Below are 12,137 nucleotides of genomic sequence, written 5' to 3'. Positions count from 1 at the left end.
ATAAAACAAGTCCGCCCTGGGATCCTGGGTACCTACAGGGAAATAACCCTATTCTCAGATATCCTCAAGCCTATGATTCTAACAGTATTAAGGTCATTCCAAAAGTTTCCAGGTAGATTCATTATTCCCCACTGAAAATCAAAAAGATAAGTGTATTTTCTTCTTTTTGTATTCTATGCCAGTATCCCACATGTGGGGTACAAGGGGACATTAAAATGTGTATCTATTACATCAAGAACTTTGAATTTGTGAATACCATTGCTTAAGAAGTTTCTTTTTAAAATAAAGTTGGTATTTTAAAAGTGAGTCAATTATAAGAAATAAAAATACACACAACTTATATTGTGCTTGCTGTTTACCAATGAATGATACAAACTGACTACCCAGGACAACCAGTTCACCAAGGGTGATGCAAAACAATAGCAATAATAGTAGTAATCATAACTAAAACTCTGGTACACTTAATGTGTGCCCAGCAATAACTTTAGGCACACATTTAGTTTCAACCTGGTAAGGTAGATAAGATGATGATCTCTGTTTGCAGAGAGGAAACGGAAGCAAAGAGAAGCTAAGGCAATTCATCCATCTAAGGTCACACAGCCAGGAACTGGTGGAGCCGGCCTCAACCCCAGGCATTCTGCATTCCGAATCTGTTCTGAACCATACTGCCCCTCATAAAAATATTAAATTGGGTGACAGATATGGAAAACATTGAGATGGTAATGTAACTACTGGGGTTTGAGAAACAAAGCAGTAAAAAGCAATCCTCATACAGGAGTAATCGAGCCCATGGTAAATATGTAATACATAACTCCACGGGAAAGAAAGAGGCAAGCCAGAGGCAGGGCCATCAGGGAGCATAGAATTTAGTTAAACAACACATAGGTATCACATAATTAGGGGCTAATTGAATGATACTGATCAGTGGTTCTTAATCTCTTTCAGTAACAAATACCAAGGATGGCGACCGTGCACAGGGCCCTCTCATCATGCTAAGGGTGGTTCTCAGGGGACCCGCTGTCAGGCCACGCCTGACTTTCCCCTGATACACACATGATCTGGGATGAAATCGGGAAAGGGAGAGGTCACGGTGGCTGTCTGATCAGGATTCAGAGAGAGTCCAGGGCTTGCTCCGAGTCTTGAGGAACACAAAGAATTTAAGTAGGTAGAGGGATGACCGTGTGCTGGAGAAGACTCTTGAGAGTCCCTGGGACAGCAAGGAGGTCAACCCGCCAATCGTAAAGGAAAGCAACCCTGAATACTCATTGGAAGGACTGATGCTGAAGCTCCAATACTTTGGTCACATGATGCGAAGAGCCGACTCATTGGAAAAGACCTTGAGGCTGGGGGGGGGGGGGGGCGGGGGGGCAGAAGAAGAGGGTGACAGAGGATGAGATGGCTGGATGGCATCACTGATTCACTGGACATGAACTTGGGCAAACTCCAGGAGATGGTGACAGACAGGAAAGCCTGGCATACCACAATCCATGAGGCTGCCAAGTCAGACACGACTTGGCATCTGAACAACAACTATCCTAGCAAGTCACAGAGCCTAAGTAACGCTATGAAGACCCACAGCTAGAACAAAGGGTATGTGCAGAGTGGTCACAGCAGGAGACACACGGGGAAAACGGGGTCGGGGCCGTGAGCTGAGGATGAGCAGCTAAGAACCTGCCTCTGTTACAAAGCAGAGACCAGCAAACTGCGGTCCGTAGTCCAAACCCAGGTTGCTGCCTGTTCATGTACACCTGTGAGCTAAGAATAGTTTCTGCATTTTCAAATGTTCACGTTTAAACAGTGATATAAGTATGTACTAATAGCCTCAATATTGGCTCTTGGCCCACACAACCTAAAATATTTACGGTCCATCTGGACTTTTACCAAAAAAATTTAAAAGTTTGCCAACCTCAGTAAAATCAAGGGGAAGCCACTGCTAGCTTCTGAGCACGGATGCCAGGAACAAAGGAACTCTCTAGGGAGCTTTATCTGGAAGCTGCGGACAGGAGAGGAGAGGGGAGGAGAGGCTGGGGTCAAGGGTGCAATGATGAGGCCTCAGTGTGAGTGCCACATGGGGATGGAAGGATGGGGCGCAAAGCTAGAAGTGACAGTGCCCGCAGACTGGGGTAAGCTCAGTTCCGTTAGGCCCTTCTAATAAGCCCCTGCTGTAATGCCCTGGGCCTGAGAATGCATTCCCTTAGGTGGCAAAATGAACTTTACTCATGGAGTTAAGGTAAGGGTCTTGCGCTGGGGCAATCAGCCCAGATGATCCCGGTGGGGCCACTCAGAAGCATCCTTCTGAGAGACAGGCAGGAGGGTCAGAGAAGGAGACAGGTGATGGAAGCAAATGTCAGAGTGAGGCGAGGAAGGCTCTCTGTGGCACGGTATGCAGATAGACTCTAGAAGCTGAAAAGGAAGAAAACAGAAGTCTCCAGCGGGATCCAGCCTTGCCAAGACCTTGATTTTAAACTTCTAACCTTCAGAACTTTAAGATAATACATTCGTGTTAAGTCACTAAGTCTGTGGTAATTGTTATAGCTAAATAAGAAGCTTCTACAAAGGCTGATGAAGCGTGGCAGGAAGGGGGTGGGTAGGACTTCACAGAAAGAGTGTTACTGAGCAGGACTCTCTGAGGCCTTCCCAGAATAGACCCCATCCATGTCCTCTGCCTGCCTTTTGTCTGTGGAAAACTCTTTGCCAATGAATAAATTTAACCAGAGAAGTAAGAAGAGAAAGGAAAACAGACAAGCAAGCCAAAATAATAATACTGCAGCCATTAAACAAAGTCAAGGACTTTTCATTCTTCCTCAAGGAATATGGACAATATTCTAAGCCATGTTCTTTGAGCTGTTTTGCAGAAACTGAAACCTCCAGCAGGTGGAAGAAGTTAACTGTGTGCTGCCCACAAGCATGTAGACCCCAGGCTGGCTGGAACCAGAAGCTTGATGCTGACTCTCAATCATCTCCCCAGCAACCAACCAGAAAAACGTCCACGAGCTGCCCACAGCCCGTTCCTGGGACACTCCCAGACTCCTGGAAGCCCCCAGGGCGGGACACACAGTTTGGAGGGGTTGACCTGCTGCGGCCCCCTGTGCCTGGAGCAATAAAACTACTCTTTAGGCAACAGGAGTCCTTAGCGTCTGAGCCTAAGAATCCATCACCCCCGACAGAAACAGGGAAGGCAGGCAAGGAAGGAAGTTCCAGGGAGGGAGGCAGGCAGCAAGATTTTAGCTTTTAGAGCCATGTGCTTGATACAGGGGGGAGAGAGAGAAGAGCAGAACCCGAGGACTCAGCCACAGTGAAGGACTGAGCAAGAAGCAGGACCACCCTGAAGCTTCACCTGCACCCCCAACCCTGCGAGAGCCCAGAGCTTCCCCGCTCCCATCCCAGCAGGGTCAGTGAGGAGAGCGGCCACGCAGAGAACATGAACGCCAGGTGACTCTGCTTCCCCGTGTTCACTGCTGTGAGGCTACCACCACCCTGGGTGCGATTTACACCAGTGCCTTAGACTAGTGATCGGACTGACCGGCTCCCTGCCAGAGGAAAGTCACTGTGCTCAACATCATCCAGGATATTTCTTCATCCAGTATAAAACTTTTTTGTTTCACTTGTGAACACTAATGTAATAAACTGATCAACTGTTCACCTGCTTCCCACAGGTGGCCCAGGTACTGGCGGAGCAGCCCCCACTTTTTAAACCAGAGGGAGTCCTACCTTGTTTGGGAAAAGGGCAATCGCTGCCCACTGTGTCCTTGGTAAGCCCACGCGGATGCTTAGCCTGAAAGAGCCCGTGTGAGGCTCACCTTTCAGAAACGTCGAGACGTCTTCCAGTTGGGGCACATTATCCTCCCGGTAGCCGCAGTGTTTAGTCAGCAGAGGGAAGTTTTTCAAATACTCCCGGCAAGCGTGAGTGGGATAGAGTTTGGAGAGCTCCCGGAACACAACACCCCACGTCTTCGTTTCTTCCTCCGTGTACTCCACCCTGGGGATGGGCTGACCGCTAGGCAGGAGAGAGCAGAAAAGCATGAGTCCAGCCCTGGGCCACTGTGTTCGTGTGTCCTCACCCTCGTACCTATGCAAGGCAGGTTACTGCAGAAGGGGATGCCTGAGCGTCTCAAAGGACCCCACGAAGTGTTCTTTTCTGGAAGTAAATGCTAACATTCTAAGTTTGTGTTTGCGTTTAAACTTTAACATAAATGATTTGTTATGTCTTCACACATCCTTCTGGACATTTGAGGACATTTTTGTTCTGATGCTGGGATCAGTAATGAGGTAAGAGTTCTGGGTTGAAGGAACCCGTTTAGCTATAAAACTGTGCCCTGAGGACTTTGTCTGCAATCCCCTGACAACAGTAAAACATGGATATTGCCTTTTGAAAATAAAATTGCCCATAGATCTTCTCTGTCCTTTGTGGGGAGCTCGCCCCAATCTCCAAGGATAACTTTGAGGTTATTTGTTCAGTTTGCAATACACTGGGAAACACTAAAGTACTGTGGAATTTAACAGTTTTGCAAACTGCAAAATGGGAGTATTTATTAGACATCATGCTAAGAGGTGCACACATTAAGCCCTGTCTGTTAGGAGAGAGGACAGCAAACTTTTTCTGTAAAAGGCCAAAAAGTAAGTACTTTAGGCTTATATGCCATCAGTCTCCATCAAAACTGCTCACTTCTGCCATCATACAGTCTCCATCAAAACTGCTCAGTTCTGCCATCATATCTTGAAGACAGCCACAGATAAGATGTAGACACAAGAAAGTAGCTATGTTCTAATAGAACTTGCACTACAAAAACAGGCAATGGTCTGGATTCAGCCCATAGGTTATAGGGAGCTGACGGCTGGTTTGAAATACTGAGAGGCAGCCCTGGACTGGGGTAGTCAGAGAGAGCTTCCTGGAGGAGGCACAACTTAAGCTGAGAATGTTGGCCAAGCAGGATGTGCAGGTTCCCTGACAGAAAGAAAGGTGAGTTTAAAAATGCTCTTCTAATAACAGACAGAAGGAGAAGGGGGCAGCAGAGGATGAGATGGTTAGATGGCATCACTGACTCAATGGACATGAGTTTGAGCAAACTCCAGGAGACAGCGGAGGACAGAGGAGCCTGGCGTGCTGCAGTCCATAAAGTCACGAGGAGTCGGACACGACTTCTTGACTGAAACAACAACAAAAACGGCAGATGGCATCCAGGAGCAGAGACCAGAGCTCCTGACGCCACGCAAGCCAGGAGGAAGTGGAGAATATGGACGTGTACTTTCAAAAACAATTGCTTGAGCAAGAAGAATCTAAATTTAGCCTCTGATTATGAAACCTATTCCGAAAGTGAAGTTGGCGTTGGAGAAAACTTCTCATGACATGTTCCACAGTTACCAGCTGCATCCCCCGACCACCATCCCTGGCCATGTGTCACAGGTTCTGCCCCGCAGTCAGCAAAGACACACACAGCATGTGTGTCCAACACACACACATAAGGCTAGGGCGTCTCCCTCTGTGAGCTCATCAACCAGCCTGCACAGCAGCCCCCCAGGAGCCCAGGCACAGGCAGCCACTGCCCCTCAGGCTGCCGCAGCCTCAGGCACGGTCAGCACGCTGTGGTCACTGGGAAGGACCGCTGGGGCAGTGCAAAGGGGCGGGGAACAGTGATCAGGGCAGGCTCACAGCAGATGCCCCTCCCACTCCTCTACAGACTTCAAAAAGTTCTGACCAAAATGCTTTCTAAGGTTCAGGTTCAAATTTGGTTCCCATCATCCCAAATTATGTTTGTTTTTAAAAAACTAATGGCAGTATGTGAAGGATGAACAAATAACACACACTGAAGAAAACCCCAGAAATTAACATTTATTTTCTCTAAGTACCAAGACTAGGGTTTATGACAAACCAAATTAGAACAACATTAGCCTTGTTTGAATTTGACTGTTGATAATAAATAAAAAATTACAACCTGGCAAATATTTGCCGTGAAGATTAAGAATGCTAAAACTTAGCATCTGTGATGAATTAAAAGAAAGTTTGAAATGAAGAGTAAAAATAGAAAGGATGTAAGGAAATAAAAATATAGGCGATCTACTTCTGGTACTAGAAAATTCAACACAGTCAATCTAAGGCAGGGAAGACGATAAAGCTAATAAGGGCTGGGCACAACCAGCAGGTAGAAAGCAATGAGGCTGAAACAACACACGACGTATTGAGAAGCCATTTGAAAAGAATCATAAGGTCTAACTTTCCCCTTCGACATCAATCTGCAAACATGCAGCATTTGAAAGGGGAACTGACTGTAGCCGACAGGAAGCAGCAGAAGAAAGACAAGTGTGAGCTGGGGTAGAAAGAAAGAGTGATACAGACCCTCCTCCACTTACAGTGGGTTAATCGTGATAAATCGAAAATAGCGTTGTCGAAAACACCTTTAAGACACCTAACCTACCCAACATCATGGCTTAGTCTAGACCATGTTAAATGTGCTCAGCCCACTTACCTTGGCCTACAGGTGGGCAAAATCATCTTACACAAAATCTGTTTTATAATAAAGTGGTGAGTATCTCGTGTAACTTAAGGAACACGGTACTGAAAGTGGAAAACAGAATGGTATGTGGCTTCGGAATCGGGTAGCTGACTGTGGCTCCCTGCCACAGCCCAACATCATGAGAATTTCTCTGCATACCACACTGAGAAAAAAGATCAAAATTCAAAGGCCAGTTTCTCCTGAATGCATTCCACTTTCATACCATATTGAGGTGGAATCATCATTAAGTCGAGGACTGTCTGTGTTAATATCTGTAACTTCCTAATGAACTTCCGGCACCGCAGTCTTGGGGGTACAAACGGTCACACAGAGTCTCATCCCTTCCCACTTGTCTGTCCTGCCTGGGTAACTAGTGAGGCTGCTCTCTGAGGGAATGGCTGGTGGACTGCATTGCTGCTTCACCAAACAGGTGATTCTGACGGATTATATAAAGAAACCTCTTACCCTGCTCTAACCCTCATCCTGGGTAACTATTTAATATCAGCTTCACACCAAGTAAAGGCGAGTTTTACCCATTTATTTTTTGTTAAAAATATCCCTAAAGCAGACAAAATAAGAAATGTCCCATTTTTCTATGTAGTTAATACAGTTATATAATAATAGCTTATTTTTGAGAGCTTCCTATGGCCAGACAGTTTTTTAAGTTCAGCCTTTTTATTTAACTTGGTCCATCTGATTCTCATAACTTCATTGAGGTAGACCCACACACACACTTTACAGATAAGGATACTAAGGCTCAGAGAAGTTAAGTCATTTGACTAAAATCATGGCGCCAAGCTTAAAACTCAGTCTGTCAGGTTCAAGACTGGCTGTGGTCTTAACCAATTAGCATACACCTATGAAATAAAGAATTTTTCCAGGTACCAGCTTATTTCCACATACAAAATTAAAATAAGACTTATAGGTATCCGTACTTAAATACAGAAAATCTCATGTATAATCATATGCAATCGTAATAGCAACATGTGTCTGTAGATTCCACAAAGTCCTGTCTTATTTATTCACTCATCCAACCTTCTCAGTGAGACTGCCAGCTAGTGCTGGGGGCACCAGGAATGCAGGGGCAGTTTTTAAAAAAAAAAAAAAACTTTGAGATCTGACATTTAGAAAAATAAAAACTGTAGTCATGAGAAAAATCGAAACGTGCTATACTTCTCTGTACTTGTCATGGGATAGTAGGCCTTTTGTGAATTATATGTGAGGATGACAGAGTCGTGTCCTGATCTTTTCAGGGCCTAGGACATATACCCACACATCATTATGCATCTGTCCCTGGGTACATGTCATAACACATATGTAATAGGCAACCAGCGTCCTAAAACTCTGCTCTCCCACAGCTGAAGTCCTGAAGCAGTCCACATTCTAGTGGGAGCTCCCAGCAACTGGCACCAACCACCTCCCTGCAGGGCTCGGCAGGAGGCAGCGGAAATGGCTCTCCCAGCAGCAAACCCCTCTGTACCAACCTTCCCACCTCACCAAGCCTCACCCACCAGTCTAGCAGGGAGTCAGACACACAGGACCGCAAGGGAGGCCAGTGTTGGAGAGAAGATCCCTGCTCTCTCTCCTTCCCTAAGGGGAGAGGGCAGCCTGGGCCCCAGAATCACTGTAAGGCCTGCAGGGCCCTCGAGACGTAGGGTCTGGCCTCTCCTTTCCCATCTGGACGCTTGCCGAGCAGAATATCCATGCCCTCCCCGGTGCCATCACTGGAAGGGAACAGTAGGGGGTTCCCTGGTGGTCCAGTGGTTAAGAACGCAACTTGCAGTGCAGGAGACACTGGTTTGATCCTTGGTCTGGGAAGATCCCACGTGCCATAGAACAACAAACCCCACGCGCCACATGCCCCCGTGAGTCGCAGCGACTGAAGCCGGTGTGCCCCAGAGTCCTCGCTCTGCAACAGAAGCAGCCTCTGCAGTGGGAAGCCTGTGCGGCCGGAGAGGCGCTCCCGCCCGCCGCAGCTGGAGAAGGCCCGTGTGCCGCGGGAAGACCAGTACAGCCAAGATCAGATGAATAGTGACCTTTTCACACAGAAGAGACAGAAAACGGAGCAGCAGAGATGGCCCCTGGAGAACGTCCGGAGGCCCCGGAACATGGTGCGCTCCGAGGAGGGTGAGCGCACCCTGGACAGGCGTCCTCTAAACCTGAGGTCCACGTGAACGTGGGCATGGTGCCCGGTGACGGCTAGAAGTCTCCACGGGGCCCAGCGTGCTGTGCCCGCTAGGAAGACAGGAGGCCCCCCTCCACCAGTTCTGCTCAGCTCTCGGGGGACGGGCTCCAGGGGCTCCCCTCAGCCCTGACGAGGCGGCACTAACGGCCAGGTGCGTGCGGGAGGGGTGCCCAAACTCGGACGCAGTAGAGAGCACCTCATCAGAAAGAACCTTTCCAAACCAGGCTGCGAGAGGCCTGCGGCCTGCCCACCCCGACATCCAAACAACCCCACAGAACGCCCTCAGCATCCTCCACCTCCTCAGTGCCCAACTCCAGGGGAACCAAGTCCTAGAAGAGAGAAGACAAGGAAAAATATCTCCAAACCATGCACACACTCCAAAGAACTGAGGAGGAGAATACACTTTGAACCAAATTTGAGATTAACTTCTTTTTAAATGAATGGGCCTAGGTCTTAAATACCCTGGTGAGACTATTCTAATAATTGAAAATGACAGGAAATTAGATGTTGCTAAGGAACTTGCTTCCCAGCAGGAAAGTAGGATTCAACAAGATACAGTTGAAAGCAGTGAGTGGGGAAAATAAAATCATTTTACATTTACATCGGTATAAACCCCAACAAGATGAGACACCTCAACAAACTAATTACAAGTGAATATTATAATTAGATCTCTAGGGAGTCGCCTCCACTTCTATGGAATTAGTTGTGATTCCAGAATTCTAAACAACCACCAAAATTATTGCTCATAGATTACTAACTCACTGGAGAAAAACAGATGTGACTTTCAGTAACTACCACTCACTGCAGACTCTGCCCTCTTGCCAAAGAATGGCCAACTGAGATGTTACAAACACGACAGGGAACCATCACTCAGCCAGGACAGTGCAAGGAAAAGGGCCAGAACCTTCACTGTCAGGATTTAGCTTGACAACAGCAAAAACTCCCTGGTACCATATGTGACGCAAAGATGACTGAGAACTTTCTCGGGAAATACTGAAGGCTGTGGGAGGCGTCCTTCTGCCTGGACAGTTGAATCCCATTGTTTCTACAGGAAGGGTGATGATTCTGAAAAATCTGTTCCTTACAGAGAGGAGAGGGTGGAAAGTACATAGACAAACCTAGCTGGAGGCAGGTACAGATAGAGCTAGGGCTTCCCGAGTGGCGCTAGTGGTAGAGAACCCACTTGCCGGTGCAGGAGACATAAGAGACGCAGGTTCGATGCCTGGGTCAGGAAGATCCCCTGGAGGCAGGCATGGCAACCTCTAGTACTCTTGCCTGGAGAAGCCCATGGACAGAGGGGCCTGGATTCCAGCCCATAGGGTCGCAGAGTCAGACACAACTGAAGCAACTTAGCACACACGCACAGGGTTATTCTCTGTAAGTCCTAAGCTTGTTAAAACAGTGCTGCTTCAACAAAGGAAACTATAAGCAAGGTGAAAAGACAGCCCTCAGAGTGGGAGAAAATAATAGCAAACGAAGCAACAGACAAAGGATTAATTTCAAAAATATACAAGCAACTCCTCCAGCTCAACTCCAGAAAAATAAATGACCCAATCAAAAAATGGGCCAAAGAACTAAACAGACATTTCTCCAAGGAAGACATACAGATGGCTAAAAGTCACATGAAAAGATGCTCAACATCACTCATTATCAGAGAAATACAAATCAAAACCACAAGGAGGTACCATTATATGCCAGTCAGGATGGCTGCTATCCAAAAGTCTACAAGCAATAAATGCTGGAGAGGGTGTGGAGAAAAGGGAACCCTCTTACACTGTTGGTGGGAATGCAAACTAGTACAGCCGCTATGGAGAACAGTGTGGAGATTTCTTAAAAAGCTGGAAACAGAACTGCCATATGACCCAGCAATCCCACTTCTGGGCATACACACCAAGGACACCAGATCTGAAAGAGATACATGCACCCCAATGTTCATCGCAGCACTGTTTATAATAGCCAGGACATGGAAGCAACCCAGATGCCCATCAGCAGACGAATGGATGAGGAAGCTGTGGTACATATACACCATGGAATACTACTCAGCCATTAAAAAGAATTCATTTGAATCAGTTCTAATGAGATGGATGAAACTGGAGCCCATTATACAGAGCAAAGTAAGCCAGAAAGATAAAGACCATTACAGTATACTAACACATATATATGGAATTTAGAAAGATGGTAACGATAACCCTATATGCAAAACAGAAAAAGAGACTCAGATGTATAGAACAGACTTGTGGACTCTGTGGGAGAAGGCGAGGGTGGGATGTTTCAAGAGAACAGCATCGAAACATGTATATTATCTAGGGTGAAACAGATCACCAGCTCAGGTTGGGTGCATGAGACAAGTGCTCGGGCCTGGTGCACTGGGAAGACCCAGAGGGATCGGGTGGAGAGGGAGGTGTGAGGGGGGATCGGGATGGGGAATACATGTAAATCCATGGCTATTTCATTTCAATGTATGACAAAAACCACTGCAATGATGTAAAGTAATTAGCCTCCAACTAATAAAAATAAATGGAAAAAAAAAGACAAAAAAAACAAAAAAAAAAAAGAAACATAAATATTAAAAATAAATAAATAACAATGCTGCTTAACAAACACACTTTTACACTGGGATCCAGGAACATCAATCAACCCCACTGAGGCTGAAGTTACGGAAGTTTTCCCTACAGCCAGATGAATAAACTTCATTTTAAGTATTTGTCTGATCTCCACCAGGTCCAACAGAAAGCTCCTTTTCTTATACATATGTATATTTTTTTTAATTTGGGGGACTGGAAAACATTTGATTATGGTGGTCCAGCCTGGCTGCCTCCTGGAGTCCCTGCTGCTAAAATTCCCAACAGGAGATGCAGCTTCTCTGCTTGTGTTATCTTTAGAGGAACTCCGGGGTCAAGAAGCAATCCCCCTACTCGGTGGAGGAAGAGGTGACAGGCTGCAACTGACAGTATTCACATCAAAATGGCAAGACTGGCTGAATCATGATGCAGGTTGTGTTCTTGGGAAACAGTTGGAGTTCCTCTGTGACAAGGACTAAACAGAGCAGAAGAGAAACTGAGAATTGTTTAAGGGGGGATGGGTGGATCTGATATTAACAAAAACAGGAATGGACTCATTTTCTATTTTATTTCATTATACGTTCCTCGGGGCAGGGGATGCCTCACTTACTCAGGCGCTGTTTATCTGCCTGGAATAAACAACCCCTTTCATCTCTGCCTCATCTTTCCTCTCCTTTCCCATCTAAGGCATTTCTCTTGTGATGGAAGCTTCCACCTGGGACTGCTGAAGGGAAATGATAAGAGGTGACAAGTAAAAATCCATCAACTTTGCAACTCATTAGCAATTAGCAGCTCCTCTGAGGGGCTGGTCAAAGCCTTTGGAGAAAGATTATTGGAACAGGAAGGCATGAGGTTTCTGCTCCTCCTCGAATTGAGACATGTGTGTTGCGCTTCTCACTG

At 46.5% G+C, this 12,137-nt stretch overlaps 1 protein-coding gene across 1 annotated transcript in view; it reads right to left on the bottom strand.

The window, feature by feature from the left end:
* Positions 1-12,137, bottom strand: part of TPH2 (tryptophan hydroxylase 2) — a 107,289-nt gene that overhangs the window by 66,408 nt on the left and 28,744 nt on the right. Inside the window, exon 7 of the mRNA XM_070454202.1 lies at positions 3,801-3,997. Coding sequence (XP_070310303.1) covers positions 3,801-3,997 — 197 coding nt within the window. The remainder of the gene's footprint in view (positions 1-3,800; positions 3,998-12,137) is intronic.

The sequence above is a fragment of the Odocoileus virginianus genome, chromosome 24 (assembly GCF_023699985.2).
Source record: "Odocoileus virginianus isolate 20LAN1187 ecotype Illinois chromosome 24, Ovbor_1.2, whole genome shotgun sequence".
NCBI classification, from domain to species: domain Eukaryota; kingdom Metazoa; phylum Chordata; class Mammalia; order Artiodactyla; family Cervidae; genus Odocoileus; species Odocoileus virginianus.
Note: the sequence above shows the minus strand (reverse complement) of the source record. Positions and strands in the feature narration are given on the sequence as shown.